Source organism: Leptosomus discolor, chromosome 12, assembly GCF_034619465.1.
Source record: "Leptosomus discolor isolate bLepDis1 chromosome 12, bLepDis1.hap2, whole genome shotgun sequence".
Lineage (NCBI taxonomy): Eukaryota > Metazoa > Chordata > Aves > Leptosomiformes > Leptosomidae > Leptosomus > Leptosomus discolor.
In genome coordinates this window covers 10,596,098-10,621,213 of record NC_141402.1, presented here as the reverse complement: position 1 = coordinate 10,621,213, position 25,116 = coordinate 10,596,098, and the positions used below count along the sequence as shown (strand labels likewise).

At 43.1% G+C, this 25,116-nt stretch overlaps 1 protein-coding gene across 4 annotated transcripts; it reads right to left on the bottom strand.

Annotated features, from left to right (window-relative positions):
* Window positions 1-1,373: 1,373 nt before the first annotated feature.
* On the bottom strand, window positions 1,374-24,760 carry CHKA (choline kinase alpha). Of its 4 annotated transcripts, XM_086471965.1 has the most exons (13): window positions 24,426-24,760; window positions 20,319-20,443; window positions 14,295-14,311; window positions 13,234-13,287; window positions 9,294-9,407; window positions 8,538-8,671; window positions 8,154-8,258; window positions 7,721-7,779; window positions 6,040-6,127; window positions 5,003-5,111; window positions 4,435-4,541; window positions 4,016-4,097; window positions 1,374-2,627 (listed from the first exon to the last, which is right to left on the bottom strand). In XM_086471965.1, the coding sequence occupies exons 1-13, from the start codon at window positions 24,758-24,760 to the stop codon at window positions 2,568-2,570; spliced, it is 1,389 nt and encodes a 462-aa protein (XP_086328091.1). In that variant the 3' UTR covers window positions 1,374-2,567. The 4 variants fall into 4 exon arrangements, with proteins under 4 accessions (XP_086328091.1, XP_086328090.1, XP_086328093.1 ...); XM_086471964.1 differs by lacking the exon at window positions 14,295-14,311 and having other exon boundaries at window positions 20,332-20,443; XM_086471967.1 differs by lacking the exons at window positions 9,294-9,407; window positions 14,295-14,311 and having other exon boundaries at window positions 20,332-20,443.
* Window positions 24,761-25,116: the final 356 nt, after the last annotated feature.

The window sequence follows — 25,116 nt, the reverse complement described above, 5'->3', positions numbered from 1 at the left end:
CTGAAAGGAGGATTAGTCAGTAGTTTTAAACTGCCTTTATGAAAACCAAATCAGATTAACTTCAAAATAGTTATGGAGCATATGGAACGTAAGAAACATTTAACTACATTTATAGTGAGTCTTAAGACTACAGCTTCACAAGACACGTCCTGTTACAGAAGTGCCAGTACATTCAAATAGCCACAAAAGTCAGCTTTAGCACTCCATGACTCTGCTCCAGTTCCTGTTTCTCTGGTGCAAGTTCCCCAAGAAAACCTAAAAGGACTTGACCTTAATAGGCAAATCTACACCAAAAAAAAAAAGTCATACCAAGACAAGACAAGTTTTGGTTTCCTCATGTGCCCACTAAGCCTGCCACACACAACCCTGGGGGATCCCACCCTCTTCCAAGCAGATTTACCACCCTCGAGGCACAAGACGGAGCATGCTTTCCCTCCCCTCACATCCCAGTAGTCGTGCTGGAGTGCAGCTGTTCTGGGCCATATAAAGCAGTCTTGCCAGGGAAGTTGCCTCTCAGAATTTGTTTAACAAACCCCACCCCAACCCCAACAAGGGCTTCCCCTTTGAGGCAACCTCCCCTCAGGCAGTGTTGCTGTGGCAAGTCTCCTTCCCCACCCGGTAACTGTGACAGCTGAGCCCGAGGACAGTCTCCAGGGGTTTCCTGAGAACTCGAACTTACCCTTGGAGCGCAGGTCCAGGCTTCCTGCAGAAACCAGACACCCCTTGGCCCATCAGCCCTTCCCAGGCAGCTGCACAGCATCAGTCTGAGCTGTTTCCACCCTTCTGTTACACTGCCACCCCCCACTTTACTGTGTGCAATCAGGCCAGTTAAACCAAGCCTTTGGTAGCCAAGAGAAATCACCAGGCAATTCATGGGCCAGGTACTCCACCCACCTGGTGTGCCAGCAACACCCAATCCATGCTGCTAACTTTCACCTTGGCTTTTAGGGTCCTTAACAGGACAGATACTAGTTTTAGAGGTGGGGAAAGGTTTAGGTTTAAGCACTTCACTGTATCTCATCACACACTTTAACCACCTTTCTTGCCCACACTTTTGACTGCTGCTGGTACACCAGAAATGCAAAAGACACTTAAGGAGAAGGTATATCCCACAGCACTGAGCCTGCCCTTGAAGGTAAGCAAGAAAGTACTTCCAGCATAGATTAAGGCCAGAAACAGCACGTGTTTTACCCTGCAAATATAACAGAGACTTAAGAATATCAACTATGATGTTTTAAGTGCTTTATATTTATTATAAAATATTAATAATTGAGCTTATGGAAAACAATTCTCTATACTAGAGAATAAAATGACAGCTTTTACAAGTTATGCTATACAGTACATGAAATGCTGCAGTATTTTAGCTGCTTGAAACAGTATTTGCTATACAAGTGAAAAAGGGGAGACTTAGAAGTTTATTATTTATAATACAGTGTGTTAGAAAGTACAAACAAGTAACATTCAAAACAAACAAGCTCCCAAAGATCCAAAGTCTTTAGATGACATGTACACAGATTACACGAGTTCCGATGTACACACTGCTGTTCCCCACAACACGCTCCACTTCACTGGATTGCTGGAACGTGATGAAAACGGAAGGTGCAAGAAAAGCACCTCCCCAGCCCTGTTACGTGCCGGATGGGCAGAACAGCCATTTCCTGAAGTGTTCCCTGCAGGCTTTGGCTCTACCATTTCTCACAGCCAGACACTGTGGCAACACAAGAAGACGGGCTCCAATGGTATGTCTGTCAATGCCAATCCAGTTGAGGGGGGCTGCGGGAGCAAGTCAAGGCACTCTTCCCAGTGCTGCCAGCCCACAGAACCCCCTGTGCAGGACACAGCGTTTTAAGAGACAACCAGGCTGGGCTAAAGTATGCTCTTGAAGGACATGGAATGAAGATTTCAAGCCAAAGCCCTTCAGAATGTCCAGTTCAAGGTTCATTCGCACTTCACAGGCACACCAGTTGAGGAGAAACATTCAGGCTAGGCAGGTAACGCTCTGAAGCGCACCACTCCAGCGTGCTGGGTTGCTTTATGGTTAGAGTGGTGTAATGTATCAGCAGCTTTGAAGATAGTGTTCATGGGGCGTGTTGAACTTCATCTCACAGTAAGATTTTAAACCTACTTCACAGTTTTAAGTTGTCTCCTTCGCTTCTTCTCATTATGAGGCAGTACATAAATGAATCACCTTTTACAGCTGTTCCACTCACAACATCAACCATAACACCAACACCCCCCTAGACAATGTACTCACAGTAACACTGTTTGCTCTGGTGCATGTGGTATGGACACTTAATTGTAAGCTTCTCCAGTAATATAAAATACCTTCTAGATCAAAAAGATTTAAAGATATTGCACTGTTGTATTTTACTTTTGTCTCCCAATCTCATCCCAAGTATTTATGCAACTGTAAATAAGTCCTTTTTATAGTCTTCAGTCCTGTACACCTGCGTTCCAAGGAACTGGAATTCAGTGACACCTTCGTTAGATACAGTAGCCTAAGCACAGTGTAAGTTCTGTCCAGCTGCCCTCTTTGTACAGTAACCAACAGGCCACTCCTCCCACATTCACACCTTCAGCTTCCTCTTCTGATCAAAGTACACATCGAATCTGGATAATGCGTATTCCTGGAGAAATAAAGGACATCTTGTACTCAATACAGCAAACAGATGACGGTTCTTAATTGGGATGGTGAAGCATAATGAAGGTATTAACTGGTTTACCTTCCTAATCCATCATCTCAACATGTTAATTAGCTCTATTGGGGAAGGATAGTCTCTCCAGAGGTGTTCTGACCTCTTAAAATTTCATAGAATCATTCAGGTTGGAAAAAACCTTTGAGATAGAGTCCAACCACCAACCCTACTCTACACCAAGCGCACCCCTAAACCGTATCTCCAAGCACCACATCTAAATGACCTTTAAACACATTAAGGGATGGTGACTCACCACCTCCCTAGCAGCCTGTCCCAATGTCTGACAACCCTTTCAGTGAAAACATTTTTTCCTGATGTCAAGCCTAAACCTACCCTGGTGCAGCTTCAGCCCGTTCCCTCTTGTTCTGTCATTAGTCACCTGTGAGAAGAGACCAGTACCTGCCTCTCTACAGGTCCTCTCAGGCAGTTGTAGAGAGCAGTAAGGTCTCCCCTCTGCCTCCTTTGCTTAAGACGAAACAGCCCCAGTTCCCTCAGCCACTCTTCATAAGACTCATTCTCTAGGCCTTCACCAGCTTGGTTGCCCTCCTCTGCACTCTCTCCAGCACCTCCATGTCCTTCTCGTAGTGAGGGGCCCAAAACTGAGGTGGGGCCTCACCAACACCAAGAACAGGGGGACAATCACCTCCCTAGTCCTGCTGGCCACACTCTTCCTAACACAAGCCACAATGTCATTTCCTCCAATCTCATTTCAACTCTAACAAGATCGCTGCTGCCAGCAAGTCAGAAAAAAAAAACAAAACCAAACCAGGAGCTAAAAAATTCAGAATTCCACCAAAAAGGATGGCTTCTGCCACACTTCCTGCGGGACATCCCATGTACCTGAATGCTGTATCCCTTTACAGGACACTGAACACGTATCCAGGGTGGGACTGATCCCAAAGAAGAGCCTCCTAGCACTGCTGCTGTTGCCCACCAAATACCAACATGCACTTTGGTTACAGGTGCACTCTGACTGCTCGACTGCCCCAGCCACACTTGCTGCACGCCAGCCTCCCTCCCGCACGGGATCTCACACTGCAGAACCACCTCACTGCAAGGCACCAGCCCACTGCAGAGCATGACACAGAAGGCTACAGTCTCCCTACGTTACAACGGGAAGACTTTTAAAGTTTTTACCATCTAAGGTGTTCTTTACACTCGAAAGGAAAGAGCACAAACTAGTAATGGATCGATTTTAAAGTTTTACTCCACTTAGAACGTATCAGTTGCTGTAAGAGGACATTTCATTTACTTTCCAACAATATGCCACGTAAGAGTACACATTTTTAGTTACATGAAACTACGATTAAGTAACTTACCAGGTAGCCAAACTCAATGGATGAGATCTTTGCTTGTATAATGGACCACAGACCCCAGAAGAAGTGTGATGCAAGGGCAAACCTGAAATTACAAGGCTGTTTACTGAAGTACCCAGCTAAGGCACACCACCTTATTGCACTCCCTGTTAGAACAGCATTCCCTACTTCAGGGATGTCCACACCTTTTCTTCAAGCATGACATTATAAAAATAATTCTATTGGCTTCCCCAGCAAGTAGCATTTCGTTTTCTCCACTAACAGTGCACACCACATATCTAAAGGTTAGGTGGGGCAATGAGAAACCTGTCCATTGCAAATAGCTTATAAACTCCCCTGGCTGAAGTTTCCCCACCCAGTGAGCACACAATTAGAGGTATTACAGTGGAAGTTTCAAGATATAGCTGTGAAAGACAAGTTACCTGTTAACTTCTATCAACACTTCTTCTTCTAGTTTGGACTTGTCTTCGTTGCTCAGATTTTCAAAGCCATCATGGAATGCAGACAGGTAACTGGAGATAAAATGAAGCTGGAAGGCAAGGAAACAACAGTTACAACTCTGTCTCAAGACATACTTGCTTCTTTCAGAATTAGGCAGGCCTTTTAGTAACAGGTCATTTATTTTTTCCAAACATCGACAGTACTGAAGTTAGCCTTAAGATTAAGGGTGGTTCTACTAATGCTTGAAAGTCTGCTTTAAGAAAAGCCATAATATCAGGACAACAGACAACATTTTGCTACTGCCAGCTGATGTCACAGCTGCAGTCCACAACTGCTGGACTTTCTGCAGTAGACGGCTATGTGGCACACAGTAAATATTCTATCCCAAGTAACTATTACCAAGTTTCTGTGATTTTTAAAGCAAAGGTAGTCAGGATTACAGGAAGTGTTATATTTAAGGGAGTAAGTCCAAAACAGAATTGGAAAAAAGAGTTAAAATTTGAAGATTCTGGACAGTGGCATTTTATTAATTACATCTTATGTGCCTACCTGTTGCTTCTTTGAAGGATACTTAAGAACACTAGCTTTGAAGAAAGGGTACTTCTCGTATGTGTAATCATACATCCATTCACAGAAGTGATTTCCAATATCAAATCCTCTGAAAAAGAGATAAAGACCGACTACTTCAATATTTGCATATTAGCAGTCTAGTTTTGCTTAAACAAACCTAAAATCAAGTTTAAAAGCACAAGGCTATTTAGAACTTACTGCAGTTTTGCTAAACAAGGTAGAGGATTGATTACTAGAATAGAGCTTTTTTGCAAGTTATTACAAATCAGTTAGTCAAGACAGGCAGTTAAGAATGAAAGCTACCAGCTACATGATACACTAGCCTTTGCTACCAAGGTTTATGGCAATGGAGATGGCCAAGATACTTGAATATACACTGCAGGCATCTCAGCACAAGATCAGACCCATCTTCAATGTTAGGATTATCGCTGGCAAAGAGATCATACTCAAAGTGTTTAACATGTCCCACTTTTACATTATCTGGTTCCATTATGCTCCAGTCATCCTAATGTTTAATGTTCCCAGTGACTCAACACACTTAGATCACTCTTAAACACAGGTACCAGATGCCTGAGGTAAGACCAGAAAGCATTTGTGCAACCATGGAGTGAAAAACCTGGGATTACTCTCATCTGCACAGCTGAGAAAGCCGTTTGACAGGACTGACTAAAAACCTCACAAAAGCAAACTCACCCTGCATAGATAAGTACACCCACCATCTAACTATCCTCCTCATCTCCCAATTAGAAAGAAACTTTGACATGCAGGCAAGAAGCCATTTGTGCAGAAAAGCCCCCTAGTCTGGGCAGCCAGGGAGCTCTAACAACTCTGACTCTGCCTACGCCCAACGTCACCGGAACCAGAGCTGCTGTGACTAGTGCTAATTGCTGCCCAGCACTAAGGGCAGAGCATAGTGCACTACAACAGCCAGATAACCAGCAGTGCAGCTCCTGCTCTCGCTGTAGCATGTAGAAAGTAACACACCTTCCTGCTGAACAAAAACCAAAGTGATTTACCGGTAGTTATAGCTGCTGTATTCAAAATCAATGAGCATCAGCTTTTGGTTTTCCAAATTCTCTCTGCCTTCCAGAAGCAAGACATTACCTGAAAGATTTAAGATAATACAGTATATTCTATAGTCACAGGAAAGTCACAGAAAAGCAACACTGTACCTTAAGAAACACTTTAGGTAATCCCAGTTACCCCTTATATCTGAGCAGAAGAATGACAGGAAAAGCCAAGCTGCACTGGCTGTACAGCAGCTCACTGGAAGTTGAGATACAACCCATAAACCTTGTAAAGCTGAAAGCAAGAAAGTTTTCTTCTGTACAGACAGAGGGTCCTGCTTCCCCAGTGAGCCTGCAGCCAACTCAGGTGACACCATCAGCCTTTGCAGCCCTTGTGGAATCGTTCCTTTCCAAACTTGAGACCTATACGATGCAGCCTCTCTCATACCCGTGTAGCACCATCCTGGATCACACAACACTTGGGACAGGAATCGCTTTTCAGCGGCTCAAGAGCCACAGACTGATCACTTTGCTATTCTACTAACGTGGCACAACCAGTACCTAGAAAAAAAGCTCAGCCTTTTGCTCTGTAAAAAGGAGATGGCTTTATTTGTCCTTCCATTCCCTCTGTCACTGTAATTCATCTGAAAGGCATCAAGTCTGCCTCTGTCAAGTGCCAACTAGCAAATAAATCTGGAGTGATTTCAATTTCCGCAATAGTTTGTCCCCTCTCCACAGGTGCATCTGTTCTCTATGCCATACTCTTGCACCAACAGAACAAGCACAGTATTCCCCCCACCTTGGAAATTTAGGTTCCCAAGCTTGCCCCAGCCCTATCACACTCCAACTGCTCCAGCACTGCACCTCGCCACACCAGCAACGAGACCCTGAGCTCCACCACTATTGAGCTAGCTCTGCTGACCTCAGATCAGTGGCTTTTCCCCCCTCGTGCTGCCCATCCCTCCAGGGCAATCCTCCTCCCGGCCAACTCCTCAGCCTTGGCTAACAAGGCTGACACTCCTGACAACAAGGCAGCCCTGCGTACGGTCCTGGTGCAGCATCCTTCCAGCTCAGCCCACCCACTGTACATGTGACAGGGAGCACAGACACAGCATACCCAGCACCTTCAGCCCTGCCTCTTTTCCATCTCTTTAGATAACTGGCTCAGAAAAATTATTCTTCCCTCAAGGACTCCCAGACAGAGCACTAAAAAAATGCAGATATGGTTTTCCTAAAGCTTCTTACCAGTACAAGCTGAGAACTGCTAAGTCAAACTACCCTAGTCTCCATTTTCACCATTCACTGTGCTTTTTCAGTATCTTTCTTTCACAAGGACCAAAGTACCTCCTACCCTGACCATGTATACTGCAGGCAGCTAAGACAGGCCTGGTCTTAACAGCAAACACCCAAGGCTCCCATCATCAGCTGACCTGAACTGACAGAGCGTGTGTACACACTTGGCTTAATCCAGTTATGACATCGATGTTCTGTTAATTAGCCTGAAGGGCTGCTGAAGCCAATGCACTTGACTTTACAACTGTGGCCCCCTGGGAGTGCACAGGCTGCTGTTCCAGGCCAGCTGCGAGGCTGGCACCTTGACAATGCAACTACCTCTCAGAAAGCAAACAAGTGACCAGAAAAGGCTTAATACTGCATCACACAACAAGGTCATGAAATAGTAGCAGCTTACCTTCTTGACAGTCATTGTGGCAAAACACAACTGGTGATGAAGTAGCTTCAAGCATAGCTCTGGAAAACAGCAGTATAGGATCATGTAAGAACCAGAGCGCTGCATTCAGTTCCACTTTCCAGGTAAAGAATGGATTTTGTGGTAAGCATCTGAAGCACTGCTCATTTCTAGTAAGACCCTATTTTCTGTTAGAAGCCCCAGATCAGGACCATGAAGTTGGACTTCACTCATCAGCAAGTCAGATCAGCAATTGATTGTATCAATTTGTTAGTCATATGATACTCAGGCTGGTTACAGAACCAAAACCAATCCCCAGTTTGTGAAGTAAAATGAATACGGGGTATTATACTGTATAATGTGTTTGAGCAACTGCACAAGTTCCTACTGAAACTGTGCTAACGGGAAGACAACAGTAGGCAAAAAATCAGCCTACCTTAGATTTTTCATTTCCTGCGGAAGATTGTAACTGAGGAGTTTGTTCAGTTTTTGAGTTTTAGATTCTCTGGTAAATTTAATCCTCAGCACTTGATTTAGATACCTGTTAAAAACAGAGACAACAGTACAGCACTTGTGACAATAAGTATGCTAGCCTTCCCATGCTAAGACACCATTTATGCTAAAATCCAAAAAGTTTAAAAAAAAAGAGTTACTAAAGAAAAGGTTACTATTCTTTCAAGTTAATTTAAGTTCCTCAGGTAACTATCAAACAGTTTCTGGGTAGAGAGCTTGTGCTCTCAGTCATTCAGAAGAATGATCTGCTTATCAACAGTGCCACAGGTCACCTTTTTTCCATGCTTTGAAGTATTGCATAACTTACTTTTCCATTGTTCCAAAAAGCCACTTCGGTTCTTTATTAAATGGCATTTTCATTCCATGAAATCGGGCCATCTTCTCAGCTATTTCAGCAGATATGTCAGGTAAGCTTAGTTCTTCAGTACTTAGTTTCCTGCTCTGTAATAAAATACAGTAGTCTTAAGTTAATTGATTAATTACAAAAGTGTGATTAATTACAAACATTAGCATTAGTCTCTATATAGTACAGTATTAAACACTAGCACAGTTCTCAAGCAATACACTTTTTTCATCCCAAGTAAACTTACAAAATTGCCCTCTTCAGAAAAGCCGTGCTAGCCAGCCTAGCTTCCTTACAGCTTGGTATCAGTTCTCTTCTAGACCAAGACCTGGGGAATATCACATCTCGCACTAAGAATATCTTCAAAGCAGATTGGTCTTAAATATTTAAGACCATCAAAAGCATCTGCTCTTGTTGCCTTTAAAGGAAAGTGTTACTCCACAGCTTCCAGTGCTATGTTTGGTATTTAACAGGCTTTTTATCTTCATTTATTAGTGTCTGCTACAGCTGAAGAGTTTTTAGATATCTCTCCCTGGCAAGAGCTATAATTGGGCTCTCCAACACCCACTACAGCTGTATCATGTTACAGCTAGCAATTACTATGGGCTGCCAAGTGTCATTCCCACATCCTTGCTTTCCTGGGCAGTCCAGAGACCTCCTTGTCATGATCAATTAAAGTAGCTACCAGCAGCCCACTAACTAACCATAAACAGGACTTACGGGAATGAACTCCTCCAGTCGCCCTTGTGGAAAGATTCCATACAGCTTTGGGCCAAGAGCTCTCTCTGCAAGAATGGCAAACATAACACTTTCCAGAACCATGGCTTCTGCCCCCTACAAAAAACACAGACATTTAAATCATTAGTTGGTGCTTGCACAGACATTAATGTAGGTGTGCACAATAGCTAAACCACTACGGAGTGAGAAATTTTACAGTTAGCTTTAAAACAACAATGTTTTAATAACCAAAGTTTCTCAACTAATAACAACTCATCATTAGTGTGGGAGCAGTACAAATATTTTGCTTTCAAGTTCAAAGCTGGGGAAGAAAATCTGTATTACTTACAGGTACTGCTGGGGGCCAGGTCAAAGGAAAATTATGCAAAAACCAAAATACCCTCTCCTCCCTAACCTGTGGGAACTCTGCAACTTCATTTCCTGAAGGAGTTTATCCTGCTGAAGCACAGCACAGGAACTGTAAATATTATCCTTGGCTATTTTAACACATTTCAGAACACTGCCTCACAAAAGGACATTTTAACTCTGCAAGTGAATAAAGTGAACAACTGAACTCATTTTTCTTTTAGAAGAATGACTTTGGATTTGTTTCTGTTAAGCACACTTTAGGGCTTTTGTTTGTTTGGTATTTGGTGTGGTTTTGAGAGAACAATTTAAATTCCTAAGGAACATGTATGTGTGAATAAACATTCTTCCTTTTGTACCTCCAAACATGCCTCAGGTTTCAGTAACTTTTCTTCAAGGTTTTCCTTGCATCAGTAAACTCAGTCCGTAACAGCCACAAGCAGACAGCTTTTTAATAGGAATGTTCAAAAACTGATAGAAACATGAAATGAGTCTCAAAAATACAGTGAAAAATCACTGAAGTATGGCTTCCTTGATGGGTAAGATTAGCTATAAGTAAACACAGACACCTCAGCATAAATCACCACTTCTAGCAGTGATGTTACCCAGAATCCAGCTGTACTCAAATCCTAGACACCTGCTAAGCCTCTGCCTCCTTTTGAGCAACTCATCTCAAAGTCAGTCCAAAAGACACTTTTAAAAGCATCAGAACTGAGCACACAAAATTAAGAAAGCTCGCAGAGATTTTGGACCACAGAGCCTTGTGTGTTACCGTAGTCACTGCAGTCTCAGACAGGATCTCCTTCTGTAAAGTTCCACTCTTGAGGATGCTCCAGGCAGTTCCACTGACAAGTTATTTTTATTACTGACCCACACATTATTCTGGCACCTTCAAGAAATCCTAGCATTTCATACTGAAGCGTAGGAAGGACTCGTATAACCGTGTTCTGAAGCATTAACTTCAATAAAAAGTGAAAGAGTCATCAAGAACACCAACTGGGAGTTTAAGATGATTTGCATGTGAATGTGCATCCATGTCTGCCACTGTTTTTCCACCTCAACTCCTCAAAGCAGAACTAATGCACCAAAAATATGTACTTAATCATTTCACACGCTCTCACCATCACAGATCTGAACTTTTCAGTTCTGGTCTGAAGCCTAAGGCCAAGCAGCAAAAAAGCAAGTTAGATGCAAGTTACTGAAGGTCTACTCCATTACCAGTCGGTGCTGCATCTGTGCCTGGTATGACACCAGGGTGTTTCAGAGTCTGCTTACAGCAGTCCTGTTGGCTGCTCCCATTAAGATGTCAGCTCCCTGTTTTAACATCTTACTGAAAAAAACAACTTCTGATACTTGGATAGCAAGTGCCAAGGAAATGTTCTTCATTAAGACGTCCCTTAATGTATCAGAAGTGACAACCAGGAAGCGTGACACTTCCAATTACTCCACAGTGTACTTCTGGGTTACTTCCACCCTGCATCTGCCTAGCCCTCGTCTTTTAAGTTACGCTTAAAAATCTGGAACCTTCAGATAATCCACAACTCCACGACTGCGAGTTTGTAACCCTGTGTCAGCAACATTAACAAGGCTGGCTGCATGTCCCCATGGAAGATCTGCTTCAGGGTTAAAAAGTACAGGCAAATATTACCTAAAAGCAGCAATGTAAGAATATTCAGGTTTGAGTGCTCTAGTGCCTGACTCTTGATACAAAAAACCCCAACCTCCTCTGCTGTAACAGAATAGTCACTTGGGACCAAGTCCAACAGGCGCTCTGCAATAATACCATCTATACCTATCTCAGGCACAAAGGCTTCTCCTACTTGATGGACCTTTTACCAAGTGTCCACCCCACACACCACTGTCAAGCATAGGTGTGGAAATAAACTACTGAAGGATGTTCGAAAATTCTACAGCATACTTCAATCTGGACACAGATTAACCTCTTCAGTTAAATGGTCACCTGATCGCTGTTTTAAAGGTTCAAGCATCATTACCAAGTATCTCAATGCCTTCAAATACTTTGCAATAGACTTGCACCTGCTGTTTTAAGCTCTGAAACTCTCAATTTTAATCAAACAGATGTAACCACCAGCACTTGTATTTAAAACAAGCTTCTGGAGAAGATCTGACCACTCACACTTTTAAATGAATCCTTAGAGCTGAATGTTGCACGTCAAACCTAAGAATTATAAACACTCTTTACAAGATCTTTCCAGTATGCAACTCCCATTCGGGCAAGGAGAATCCAACAGTGAAGTTGCAGCACTATGAGATTAATAGCAGAAAACAGTAACCCACCAGCACAGAATCACTGTTTTCAGGCAACAAATGAAGACCATTCCTTCCTGTACTGCAAAACTTCTGAGGTGCTGGCACCAGAGCAGGGCTTGTTTGGACTTTTGTTTTCTTGTATAACTTCAGGAACTTTTTTTTTACTGGATTGGGGCAGGGGAGAAATCAAGCCACCTCCTTTTTTCATCTCTGAAGAAAACTGATGAATCAAACCAGTACTTTTTTCAGTTCTCTGTCAGCAGCGTTAACAAGGCTGGCTGCATGTCCCCATGGAAGAGCTGCTTCAAGGTTAAAAAGCACAGGCAAATACTATCTAAAAGCAGCAACGTAAGAATATCTGAAGAAAGCTGAGGAACCAAACCAGTACATTTTGCAGTTTGGTCTTGGTTCGATTGATTGAAACTGTTCCAGTAAACTTAACTGAAAGTTCAACAAAACTTCAAAAGCAGTCATTCAGCAACAAAAAATTTTAAAACCTTGTTTTGATTCACTAGAAAAAAAACAAATGCTTGAACTGTTTCAGATGGCATTTCCAGAAGGCAGAAAATACAAGGGGAGAAAAGCAGCACTGATTGAACAAGTAAAACGTACTTCTCCCTAATCACTGCCAAAACCATTACAGAGCTGAAAACTGACAGTACCTAACAAGCAAAGCATCTGGCTAACATGCTGCAATGTTATCCCTTTCCAAAAAAAAATACTGCCAGGGTAGAAACCCAAACTACCAAATTCTGTTCAGATGACTTTTATGAAAAATTACACTCAGCTAACCATCACGCTGCATGAGCGGAAATGGTTCCAAATGCAACAACTTTAAAGTCTGCAGAACACAGATGATCCAAGCACAATGCTAATCAGAAACACTTCGTGGTCAAGGGAAAGTTCTCTCCAGCCCCATACACTTGCCTCAGAAGGGCTCATCAACATGTTCCAAAGCAGAGGTTAGGTAACACCAAGCACTGACCTCCCTCTGCTCAAGAAAGAAGAGCCCGGTATGAGAAACAGCCGACACCGATGTTAGAAATGGTAAGAAAGCATTTAGGGTGCAATCGGGGAGGGTGTTTCTTGTTAACAGGGAATGCTTAAAACTTTCCAAACTATGTACAGACACTGATGTTACAGTGTTACTTCTATAAGCAACCAGATTTATTTTCTCCATTGCTGTTTACAGTTTCTAGAGACACAGCCGGGACACCTGGTGGAGGAACTTTGTTTACAACAAGGAGAATCACCACATCTCAGACATCTATAAAATTCTGTCAAACAGGCAAATTTAATTACTCACTTGCAAGTCATTTTCCTTCTGAGACTGTACAGACTCTCCTTTATTACAGGACCTCTATGAATGAGAAAAGGAAACACAATGAGAAGATGAAATTTAACATGATCAACCTGCAACCACCAGAACAAAGGGAACAGAAGTGCCAGCTACAATTAACTAGGTGCCTCAACACTGTCTTGATCTGTGACAGCTACAACACTAGCATCCATCTCACCTCTGACCACCACGCTATTGCAACAATCCAAAATCTTTCAAAAGGATGTGCCACTGAGACCAAGTCACTCCTGTCAAGAGCCAGAGAGCTAATTTTCAACTACGTTTTTATTGTTTGCCAGCATTTCAAAACAAGATGTCAATGTATCATAAGATCAGAGGAACATTTTTAATTAAGAGAAAATTAAGTCCCTCTGCATGACATCTGGAACGATATTCTTCCTGCAGCTAAAGCAAAGAGACACCTTACAGAGATGACAAAAAAGCCTTAGAAGGACTATCAGAAGAGGCACGTTATGATGCTTGCAAAGCGCTTGCTTTTTTCTATTCTCTTTTTTCCATATTTCTTGTGACTAGAATTTCCTTACTTACAGTATGCTGTCTAGGCTACATGTGCAATGTACCACTGGTTGTGCAAATCCAAGATTTTTCTTCAAATGAACTGTCCACATAAACTAAAGATGTCTCCGTAAGAACTGTGGTATACTGGCAAAACTTTAACAAATTCCATGCATAATGTATTGTGCTGGGATTGTTAACAGTCATTATAAAGCAGTTGCAGAGTATCAAACCATACCCTCAGCAACTGAACCCTCAGTGGCACATGCTTTTAATAGAGCTGCACATTTAAAATTCAAGATGTAATAAAACCCTTGTCCTCTAAAGGGCTTGAAGGTAAGGAGAAGAGAAAGCAAGTATTTGCTTAGAACTAGCGACAGTTTGTGGCTGCTATTTATGTTGCAATTCCACCACTGACTGTTTAAAAACCAGACTGGCCTTAGAGGCCCATAAAGGTAGCCTGCATCTCCACCTTCTGAACAAAACCATGTGAGCATAAACCGGGTGCATACCTTTCTGTTCCAAAGCTCTAACATGTCCAAAGCAAGGGTGGAAATATGAACTTAATGAATACAGTTAAGCCACACCAGCTGCCTTCAGTACAATACAACAAGCTAATGATTTACACAAGCTATGCAGTTACAATATTTCAGAAGCTACAGAAGAAGTATAGTTAACGTGAATCGATGGTCTTTCAGCAAGTAGTTCCCATTCCACTATAGGACAGTAAGTTTAAAACAAGACAATATGAAAACTACTATTAGTTTATATTCTTTTCAAGGAAATTATTAAATTCAAAACGTATTCACTAAAGCTAAATGCATAACTACTCAACAGCATTAAAGTCATTTACAGATGGCTTCTCTGAACAAGCATGTCCTACATCAATACCACTCTCGCATCTTACAGAATTTTCTTGAACAGTCAGAAAGTTACTCACCATCCAGGAGTCTTTCCTGATTAATGGTGCTCTCAGAATGGTTCAGTTCATCAGAAGGTAAGCAGATTAGGCTTTTCCCTAAAACCTGAACTGGCATCTGCTTTCCAGAAGTCATACTGTATAAAAAGCTAGCCAGTTCTAAGAGTCCACCTCAAATCAGTGTTGGAGATGCCTAATGGCACCTGCTGTGCCACTAGAAAGAGACAGTTCGGGACGTGTATTGCAGAGTCATCAGAAAAGGAGACTTCTGCGGCATCCCTTCCTCTTTTCTGTTCCCTCAGCATGGAGCATTAGTGTCCAGGGGAGAATAAATGCAAAATAATTTGTAAATAACTTGTAAATACGAATGGGAGCTTGGAGAGGATCAGTCTTCACAAGTGGCCATGTCCCCAGCCTACAATTAGGAAAGTCTCCAGCATGTGTGGTCACAGGGAACAAAGTAAGCAGGATGCAATTTCATGTAATTGAAGTTCAAGAGTTTAAGAGTTTAACAGATGGTGGGATTTGATTGGTTTCTGACTGCACAACCACCTATGAGAACAGTGGCTCAGAGTGAAACATCTCATACCATGGGCCATTTGATCCACACATTCAGCTTATGTGTTCTTAGCTAAACCAGTCAAAACTTCAATTTTTCCATGAACTCCAATAGCTCACTCCAACTTATGTCCAATTCTGGGAGCTTTTGACTCCAACAGAAACAAGGAGATTTTAATTACCCAAATAAGAGCATAACTGAAGAACTGCTGGAGGTTTCTAATTGCCCTATGGAAATATTACCTAGAAACGGACACATGGTCTACATCTTTAAGATTTCTTTAAATATTTGTTCGGTGCTTTTATTGTGGAAAGGTTTATTCTCAAAGCAGACTAAGAAAGCCCACTGCAATTTTCGTAAGGGAGGACAGCTATATGCACAGAGACAACAAAAGTCGTTACAGAGTCCACTTTGTGATCATGTAAATTGATTTTAAGGCAGGAAGCTCCAGGTACAAGATGAAAGTCCTAGAACAGGGGACATTGCAGATTATCTGATCTGTGATCAGAAGATGACCAGACAGCATTTATACATCTGGCAGTTTGACACATAAAATTGAATTCTTCTTAATTTTCTCCTTACTGTCCCAAATTTATTTCTCCCATAGCTGGGAGATGAGCTCTGTATCAAAAATCCCAAATGAGGCTTGGCAGAATTCTGTAGAGAGAAGGAACTTGCAACATTTTTCCCCCCAAATAACTCTTAGCTCTCCTCACAAATTTAAATCCACTTTTCTGAGTTTAGTCAGCTTTAGTTGTTTTCCAGACTTCAAAATACTGTAATATTTTGATTTAGACAAATTCCTAGAAATTCAGATCCCAAGGAATTGCAACATTACATGGAACTGCCTGAGAAGTTAGAGGCAACCTATGCAGGGGAAACTTTCCTTAATTGGAAAAGCTGGCGGAAGAGCTCAATTTGAACTTCAAGGGACAGGAACACAAACAGGTTTAGATTCTGCAGTAACTATTTCTGCTTCTAAGAATCTGCCGTTGATCACTGATGCCTGCCAGACCTGAAGGAACCGATACCAATTTTCTGAAGTCCTAGACTCTAGTGTGTGAAGAGTAACTCCCAGTTCAAGCCCTACAAAAGCCACAAAGACATCTCTAATCCTCTTCATTTCAAGTTACCATTCTCTTATGAGGGAGCAGAGGAAAGGAAGGGGCAGTACTTTGGTATTTTGTTACTGCTGTAAACATTCAGATGCACAGACAGTAGCTGGTGCTACTTAAGCCTTACTTTTAAACAATGAAATCCAGTACTAAAGAAAATGAAAGCTGTAGAGAATGCTCCAACTTCAGAGATCTCATACTATACCGTGAATCGTGTCTGTCACCTGGAAACCAGAGTGCTCTAGGCACGATCGCATGGGCAAGCCTGCAGCAGAGAACACATGCATATACAACTAAAGTGGTACATTACCCCCAGAACACCCTTAATGCCACCCAACACAAACATATCCCCGTAAGGTGCTTGGTTTCTTTCAAGCCGTCTGCCAGTGCCAGGGATTTGTAGTTACTCCATGCTACAAACAGACATGGACACCAACAACCACAGAAGACGTTGATAATTACAGTTACACAGCAGTCTGCATTTTATTTAGTTACAAAAATAAAAGGCAGCAAGGCAGGTATGGAAAAAGATTTACCACAGAACTGTGGCAACCATTTATACTTATTTTGTGTCTGTTCACATACAAATTGAGAGACCAGAGTAGAACATTAGCTATACTGGTTTGGTTTTCCTCATTCATAGATTTTGTTTTGGCTGGTGCAAAGTAACAGAGCCCCAGTGAATCAGAGTTCAAGGTTCTTTTGACATGTGTACAAGAATGGGAATCAATCCCCAAGTTACCTTTTGATAGGTGAACTTTGAAGAAATTCACCTTAATTTGAGGGTTGTTTTTTTTTGTTGATGCTATCTTATTGAAATCCTGTCAGTGTTTTCTGAGATGTGGGGAGTTTTGGTTGTTCTGAATTTAAGTAGAAATATCACAACGATCTGCATGTGAAATCCAGTCTTAAAGTCTGGACATGAAACAGCATATTGTTGGAAAACCTCTTGTTTCCATTGTTTTTAACACTTACATAGCCAACAGTTAAAGACATTTCATCATGAGGTTTCAATGCTCCCCTTTAAATTTAGCAACTAAGCTGGAGCAAGAATAAGTGAAGCAGAGTAAGACATTTCCCCTTTTTTCAATGTAGAACATATCTGCATTGTGCCTCAAACATTTGAGTTTTAATGTGGTTAGTACTTTAACCTGTCACAAGCACAAATATTTGTCTTAAAAATGTTCTGCTCAAGGATACACTCAAGAGAAGTCCTTGATTTTTAAACATCCATGCCAGTGTGACCATTCATAACAATGGCCGAGCCAGCTCAGTTCATCTCCCCCCCAACTCCCCCCGAAACAGTCATGCACACAAAAAATTTGCTTAAACATATCAGCTATGACAGAGGAAGGCACAAAGCCTTCCCTGTGTGGCAGCTTTAGCCAGCTGGCATGGTTTATATTGGATGAGTTTCATGTACTGACATTTGTGTCTTCCAAGAGTCATAATAAGCAAACTGGGGCTATTTTCAAACTGCAAAAAAGGTTCCTTTAAAGAGGTGGCTCAAAGAATTATGGTGCCAGTATCCTTCATTCTTTAGTTAGTATCAGGTATCCATTTTTCACTTCTATTCAAGATTTTAACTTAAACTTGTCTTCTGTACATAGAACAATTTGGTGCAGATTGCTACAGATCTAGGGTATTTACAGTAAATAAGAAGTATTATCATTGGTTTGTGCTTCAATTTCAACAGGAAGTAAAATGGACAAGAGTTAAAACATGCTACAACAGCTCAAACAAACAAGTGGTAACTACTAATACCCAGTGGCAGGTACAATTAACTCATCGAGAATTAAGCTCTGATTTTAGCATAAAGTCTCAAAACTCAACTTATTTAAGCAGTGTCCCTTAATTTCTACAGGGTTTTAAACGTAAGCAACATTACTAAAAAATATCAAATTACTCCCTCTTGACAGGCTTGTCATAACATTCTGCTTATGCCACCCAGAAATTCAGAAGAATCCTAAGTGAGGTTTTCAAAATACCCCAATAAAACAGTTTGCTTATATTTTAACTTGCATTTAAGGTAGAGGGGCTGGAAGAGACAAATGTTTGTCGACAAAAATTGTGAACCTCAATGCAATCTGAAAGTTTTACCTTGGGACTTTCTCTGCTTACTTAACCTTTAGTGAACTGCACCAACAAGAGCAGTCATTTCACTGCCACTACGGAAATAAAGGAAGTTAGACATCTCAAAAGATCCTTCAACACCAAGAGTAGAAAGGTTAGAAAGTTATGAACACACTTTCAATTTTCAAACCAAATTAGTTCTGATTGTAGAGCCCAAAATTTTATTTTGATTTCTTCAGTGGATAGGGGCACAGAAAAGGCAAGTTAAAAAAACACCCTGAGGGAAGAGGAGGGCAACCAGATTCTAGAGCCTACTTTACTTTTCCTTTGAAATATAAGGGAAAAGCCACATTCCTTCACAGCTCTTGGGCAACAGAAGTTCTACCACCACAGCAGTTTTACAGCCCAGGTTCCTACTCAAGCCTTCTACATATTAAGTCAGCATTGCATTAAAGCCATTAATTCTGGAAAAAAATTCTCAGCATCAACCCTAGGAGTCATTTCAAAAGCGAAGTTTCTCACCACCATTTTTTTTTCACTTTGCTTTTTGTTTCTCTTAAACTAAAGGCAAGATTATTTAAGCTTCATTTAATGAACTTCTACACGCTTTTCTTGTTTAATAGTTTAACTTTCCCAACACACACGCAGTGGTGCAGCCAAGCATTTCATGCCGTTGCAAGCCACTGGAATCTTTTACGTATTTCTGGTAAAGTTCTCTACCATGGGAAAGTTAATACCTTGCATAGTATAACGAACAAACACTTTAAAGCCAGTTAAGTGACAGTATCCAATGAGAGTTTTAATAGTAAGTTTGGTCAAGGCAGCAGAAGAATGGGCCGGAATCTCAGGAACAGCCAATGTCCTGCAGATATTGGATCAGTTATTCAAAGCAAGTGACTGAGTACCAGAAAAATATCAAATTAATGGATAATAAAACCAGACCCTCTAAGTCAAATAGCAACAACTGCCAACATCCAAATGTATTTTTATGAAGGTGCAATTTTTCATAAGGTTAAACACATTATGATTATTTATTTACAATATAATCAAGTGTCTAGGAGGGATGGGTAAGAGAAGATCTGCGGTACAGTCCCATGGTAACAGCCTGTACGCTTTAGAAGAGGTCACCTTTATGAAATATTGTCAGGCTTAAAATCAAGAATTTTGAAACTTGCCAACCATTTCTCTTAAGGTCTGACAAATTTCAATGCTATTGATCTTTTACTAACCAAATAAAAAAAATAACATTAAAAGTTTGACAAACATCTGCTTAAGCTTCTATGCCAGCTATGAGGCACATCACACATTTAGGAAAGCATGTTTTGGAATGAGATGGCTGTACAGTATTGATGTTTGTGCTTCATTTTCGTTCTAACGCTACAGAGCAAATTTTCCAGCAACACAATTACCCATGAGATCTAATAAAATACTTGAGCGCCGAGTGCTGACAAAACCTTCAACTTTAATCTCCAAGACTCATATAGGTACTACCAAGGTTAAAATTAAGCAGTTTAGTCTCTTGCAATCTTGCTAGTTATGCCGAAGTCCTACACACTGTACAAGAACAAACTTTAACTTCTCTGAAACACCACAGTCCAAACTTAACACCATAAACAAAATATTACTGATCAAATGGAGAGCAAATGAGCCTTCTGCTGATACATGCCAGTCAGGATCTGTACAGAGAGGAGTGTAAGTTCTAGACAACAACAAACTACAAAGAAAATGGCTTTAAGCTAGCCTTCTACCCTGCTACTGCTAGGACACACCCCCAAAAGGCCAGAGCAGCACACGCGTGCAGTGTGTCACAAATTACGACCTCCAAACACATTACACTTAAGCTACAGAAACCCTCCCACTCCCAAAGCACTCCCCGTACTCACCATCTGCAGGATTGCACCATATAAGCGCAGGAGAACCTTCCGTGGTTCATCTGCCACTGTCTCGATGGCATCGGGTAGTGAGCACTGAAACAGCATGTTGCTGAGGCCACCTCTATCAGAGAAAGGTAAGTGATCAGCTGACTCGGATGAGCACATATGTTTTGTTTGCTGCAAATTAAAGGCGCACTAATCACCCTTTCAGTACAATTAACCAATCCACTCTAACATGAGGAACGATTTTCCAACAGTACCAGTAACTCATAACACAAAGCTTCAATAAAAAACCTGGCAGCTTCGTGCTTCTTCATGTACCGTTCACCATCGAGACCTACTGATCCAAGTTACAGCCCAAGCCATGAACAAACTGACATAACACGTAACAGCCAACTAAGACAAGGTGTGGACTTCTCTTCACTTTAGTATTTCCATGACTTCCAGAAAGTGATGCTGGAGTCTTGTCAGATAGACTTGGTGGCCCAAACAAGCAAAACAGCAGAATCAGCTTAAAACCATGCAGTGAGTATAAATCCCCAAGTCTGAGTGCAGAGCTGGTATTGCCAGGTTGGCAGCTATGAAGATTTAACCTGAACACCTGTGCTACAGCATCACTGATGCAAGCCCTACTCCTGCTATCACTCTTAGGGACCCATTTTCCATTTTGAAACTTACCATTAAAGCAGTGCTTTATTTTAAAGAAATTGCTCATGTCCTTGTCACAAGCTCAAGTCACCCTCAGAACCTTACCAGGTAAGGCACAAACCAGGGAGCCCCAGGCTGCAGTCACACAGGGGTTGCACAAGCACACTGGCTTTCAGAGTTAGTGTTTTACAACAGTATTCTTACAGGAAAGTGACAGTGTTTGTTTTCTACAGGTTCATCAAGCTGGATTCTCTAATCTAGTATTTAAGTTCCCTGATTTCTAGCAGCCCACTAAGAACAGCAAGACTGAGTAGACACTCAGCCTACATTTGCTTTACTACATTGTCTTTCTGCATCCCCTCCATTATCAGTATGTTCATTACTAAGTTTTGAAATTTCCCTTCTGCAATCAATTTTCCCTATTATTTCTTCCTCTACTATAAGAGGAAAGAGTACTGAAACTTCTTGTTTACTTGCAAAACAAATGCAAATCAGCTCAACTGAGAAAAGTTGTCCATCTTGCTATTAAAGAAACAGCTTTCAAAACCAGATACAATCCAAATACAGTAGCTAGTAGTAAACTGATGAGGCAGCAGATTTTAAAAAGGAGTAATTTTACTTGCAGCATGCTACATAACTTACTGCTGGAACTCTAGAATTTAAATAGTAGTACCTCTGTTGTGACTTCCTTCATAAAGTAACAGTTTTTCATAATGTCCAAAACAGAAGTACTCAGTATTACCTTGCAGTGAGCTTTGATCCCAGGAATCCATGGCAGATCCAAGATGCAGGGGCTAAAACGCAGTTCTTAATACTAACCTGACACCCCTCTTTGTGCTTTTTCAAATATTTTTCTGAGTTCTCTTACCACACAGTGGGGAAGTCGTAAAGACTTTCTGGAGAAAAAGCTGACTGAGAAGTAGAGGACCTGTATGTATTTACTGGGAGCTGATGCAGAGAAGGGCTGCCCTACACACTCAAAGCCAGTGACTGAGAAGGAAAAAAGAAATCTAAAGAAAATGGGGTATAAAACAGCACTTGCACAATATGCTCAGGAAAGACGACAGAAGAGAACCAGGTACTTGGCAGGCATCCAGAAAAGGATGTTTAGAGACAGAGATAGGAGGTAACTTTGAACCATGCAGGTGACCAGGTAGAAGACACAGACAGATGGAAAGGATCTCAAACAAAGAGCAAAGCCAGACTATCCAGATGCAGTCAGAATACTGGTTAGCTGTACCAGTTACGTTTCTGGCTCCATTTAAACTGTGCTAGACTTTTTTTTTTAAAAAGCAAACAAACAAAACCACTCGCCACCTTTTCTAAGCCTCTGACAGACTTCGGTGAAACTAACAATACTGAAATAGAACTAAAGACATTGAAACCCACTTTACAAAAAATACCAGACTAGAGCTCAAAATCCTGCACAGTTATGTTACTTATTTAAACACATGCTCAGCCTGCACACACTGCATGAAACCAGAGACTTTCTTATACCTCTCCAGCCAAGCGGGAGTGTCTTACCGAGGGTGAACTCCACTAAACAGAAGTTTCACTACAGTTTTAGGCACTTAAGACTTCAAAAGTTACCTGTAATCAAGGAAGTCCATACGGGGAGTCTAATAAAAGGTATTGTTCTCCTGAAAGATCAGTAGACTCAGCAGCTTGTTTAAGGGTCAAGAGGGCATATCTCACTCTTATACAGATAAAGCTATGGGTTAGTCTGCTGCTACAAATCACCTACAGGTAAGCCCTTCCAAAGGGTCACCTGTTCAAAAGCTTCCCCCAGCTCTGCCCAAATCACAGCCACAGCAGTTAAATGTCTTTATGCACCTGCATTTGGATGAAATACGAACCCATTTCTTTGCTCTCAAACAACAAGGCTGGACCCCTTCATCCTGCAGTACCAAGCACCAAACAGCACCCACACCAGTACAGTCAAAATGGCCGTACTGCCAGACCACCGGGGAACCCACACCAGGTGCCTCACTGGCGTGAAACCACAACCAGCAAACCAACAGGGTGCTGCATTCTCTGTAGACAGAAGTGGGGAGAAGGCTTTTGCCAAGATAAATGCAACTGCCCATCAGCACAGTTTTACACATTCTTATGTTTCAGCCCACCCTCTCTTCATCCCAATCTGGAAACTATCAAGGCATTTTTAAGTGGTGTCTGAGAGGGAAAGTTCCCAAGAAATGCAAGAATAACTGTGCTAAAAGTTAAGGCTTTAGAAAATAAGTACTAAAGTCAGCAGTACACACTAATAAGGATGAAAACAGAATTAAGCAAGTCAGATTACAGACATATCAGACTAGTCCACTGTCCAGGAACAGCCTTCTAAAAATTCTCTCCTTTTATGAACTTAGTATAGTCATGTCAAGTGAGAAGAAATCATCTAAAAATTCAAATATTATCTGCACTGGCTTTCAACAAGTTGCTTGTTTTGACTAAGGCCTTTAAAACACATTTAGAAATGAACACGATGGGGTTTGATTATACTTCTATGTATCAGAGCTTTGCCAACAGTTTATCCTCTCTTGACTAACTGGGGGTAGATCCACAGGTATTTTGTGTTTCAACAAAAGTAGAAACACCAGGAAAGGAAACTCAGGACTCAAGGGGAGCAGCTGACAACCACATCCTTTGAAACTGTACGCAACCCTACATTTGATCAGGTAGAATGATCAAGCACTGAGACACTGGAAAAGCAGTCTGTAAAACTAACACGGGTTTAACCAGCACATAGGACTGATACATAAGAGACTAATTCCGCAGAGGCAGCGAGGATCTCACGCACATTACATACTGCTTCCAGAACATCCCCAATGTACGTATTTCTGCTGCCAACGTGCTGAGTCACAAGCACTTGTTACTATATATATAAAAGATGACTCACATCATCAATACACCGCATTTACCTGCACACTTCTGCGGTTCAGAACGGCCAGGGCCACGCCAAAAAAGGCACTTATTTTTCTCAGGATGGAGCTCCGTGCCCAGCGCAGCTGTTTCTACCCGCTCCAACACTCGCGCCGTCGACGTCCGGGGCCCCTCCCCCGGCCCGGGGCCGCGGCGCTGCAGCACCAGCTCCCCCGCTCCGCCGGGAGGGGGCTGGCGCGGCGCACCTAGGGCCTTCCACACCCCCACACCCCCCGGACGACCTCCCCCGCGCCGAGGCGGTGGGCCCGGCCGCCTCTCCCCACCTCACGCCCCCGCCCAGCCCCGCCGCCACTGCGGACGGCGGAGGTGCAGCCGCCCCCTCCAGCTCTCCTCCGCCCAGAAACGCACACTGAGGAAGAATTTATTTTTAAAGGAAAAAAAAAAACAACAAAAAAAAGACTACAAGAGACAGATCCTCCCCCCCCGCGTCAGGAAGCGTCTCGGGCTCCCAGAGGCCCCGCCCGCCCCCCGCAGGGACCAGCCCCACCCCCACCCCCCCCCCCCCGCGCGCTGACCTGATGGGGCTGATGCGCAGCTGCTCCTCCCGCAGCCCCCGCCAGGCCCCGGGCAGGAACTCCTTACACCACAGATACGCCTTGCGCCGCGTCCGGGGGTCGAGCGGCGGCTCCTCCTCAGCCGGCGGCGGCAGCAGCAGCGCGGAGGGCGGGGTCGTGGCGCCCCCGCCTCTGCCCGCCGCTACGGGGTCTTTCCCGTCGGGGTCGGCGTGAGCCAGCGGCGAGGGGGGCTGCCCGGCGGCGGGGAGGACGACACCGCCCCCGCCGGAGCTGCAGCCGAGGAGGAGCCCGAGCGGGGAGGGGTCGGTCTCGCCGTTACAGAACTTGGTCTTCATGGCGCGGGGCGCGGCGGCCGTGCGGGCGAAGAGCGGGCGGGACGGCTCGCGCGCTTTCGCTCCCTCACCTCGTGTGCGTCCTTCCGCCCGCAGCGCCAGCAGCGGATGAGCAGCGCGCTCGTTCCCGGCCCCCTCTTTTATAGGCAGCCCGGCACGCGGGACCGCTCGCCTCACGGTTCGTTCCCGTGCGCTGATTGGCTGCCGCCTCTCGGCTTCAGCCGGGAGCGGGGGGTGAGGAGGAGGGGAGAGGCGGCGGGCGAGCGAGCGCGAGGAGCGCGCGCGCGCCTTCTCCCAGCTCCCGGAGCGCCTGCCGATTGGCGCGCGAGGCGGCACGAGGCGCTCACTCGATCGCGCCC

Coding starts and splice junctions, on each gene's coding strand:
- CHKA (XM_086471965.1), bottom strand. CDS start 24,760: ATGAAGACCAAGTTCTGTAACGGCGAGACCGACCCCTCCCCGCTCGGG. Junction 20,444..24,425: donor CTGCGCATCAGCCCCATCAG/GTCAGCGCGCGG, acceptor TTTCTCTGATAG/AGGTGGCCTCAGCAACATGC. Junction 6,128..7,720: donor CCACAATGACTGTCAAGAAG/GTAAGCTGCTAC, acceptor TAAATCTTTCAG/GTAATGTCTTGCTTCTGGAA.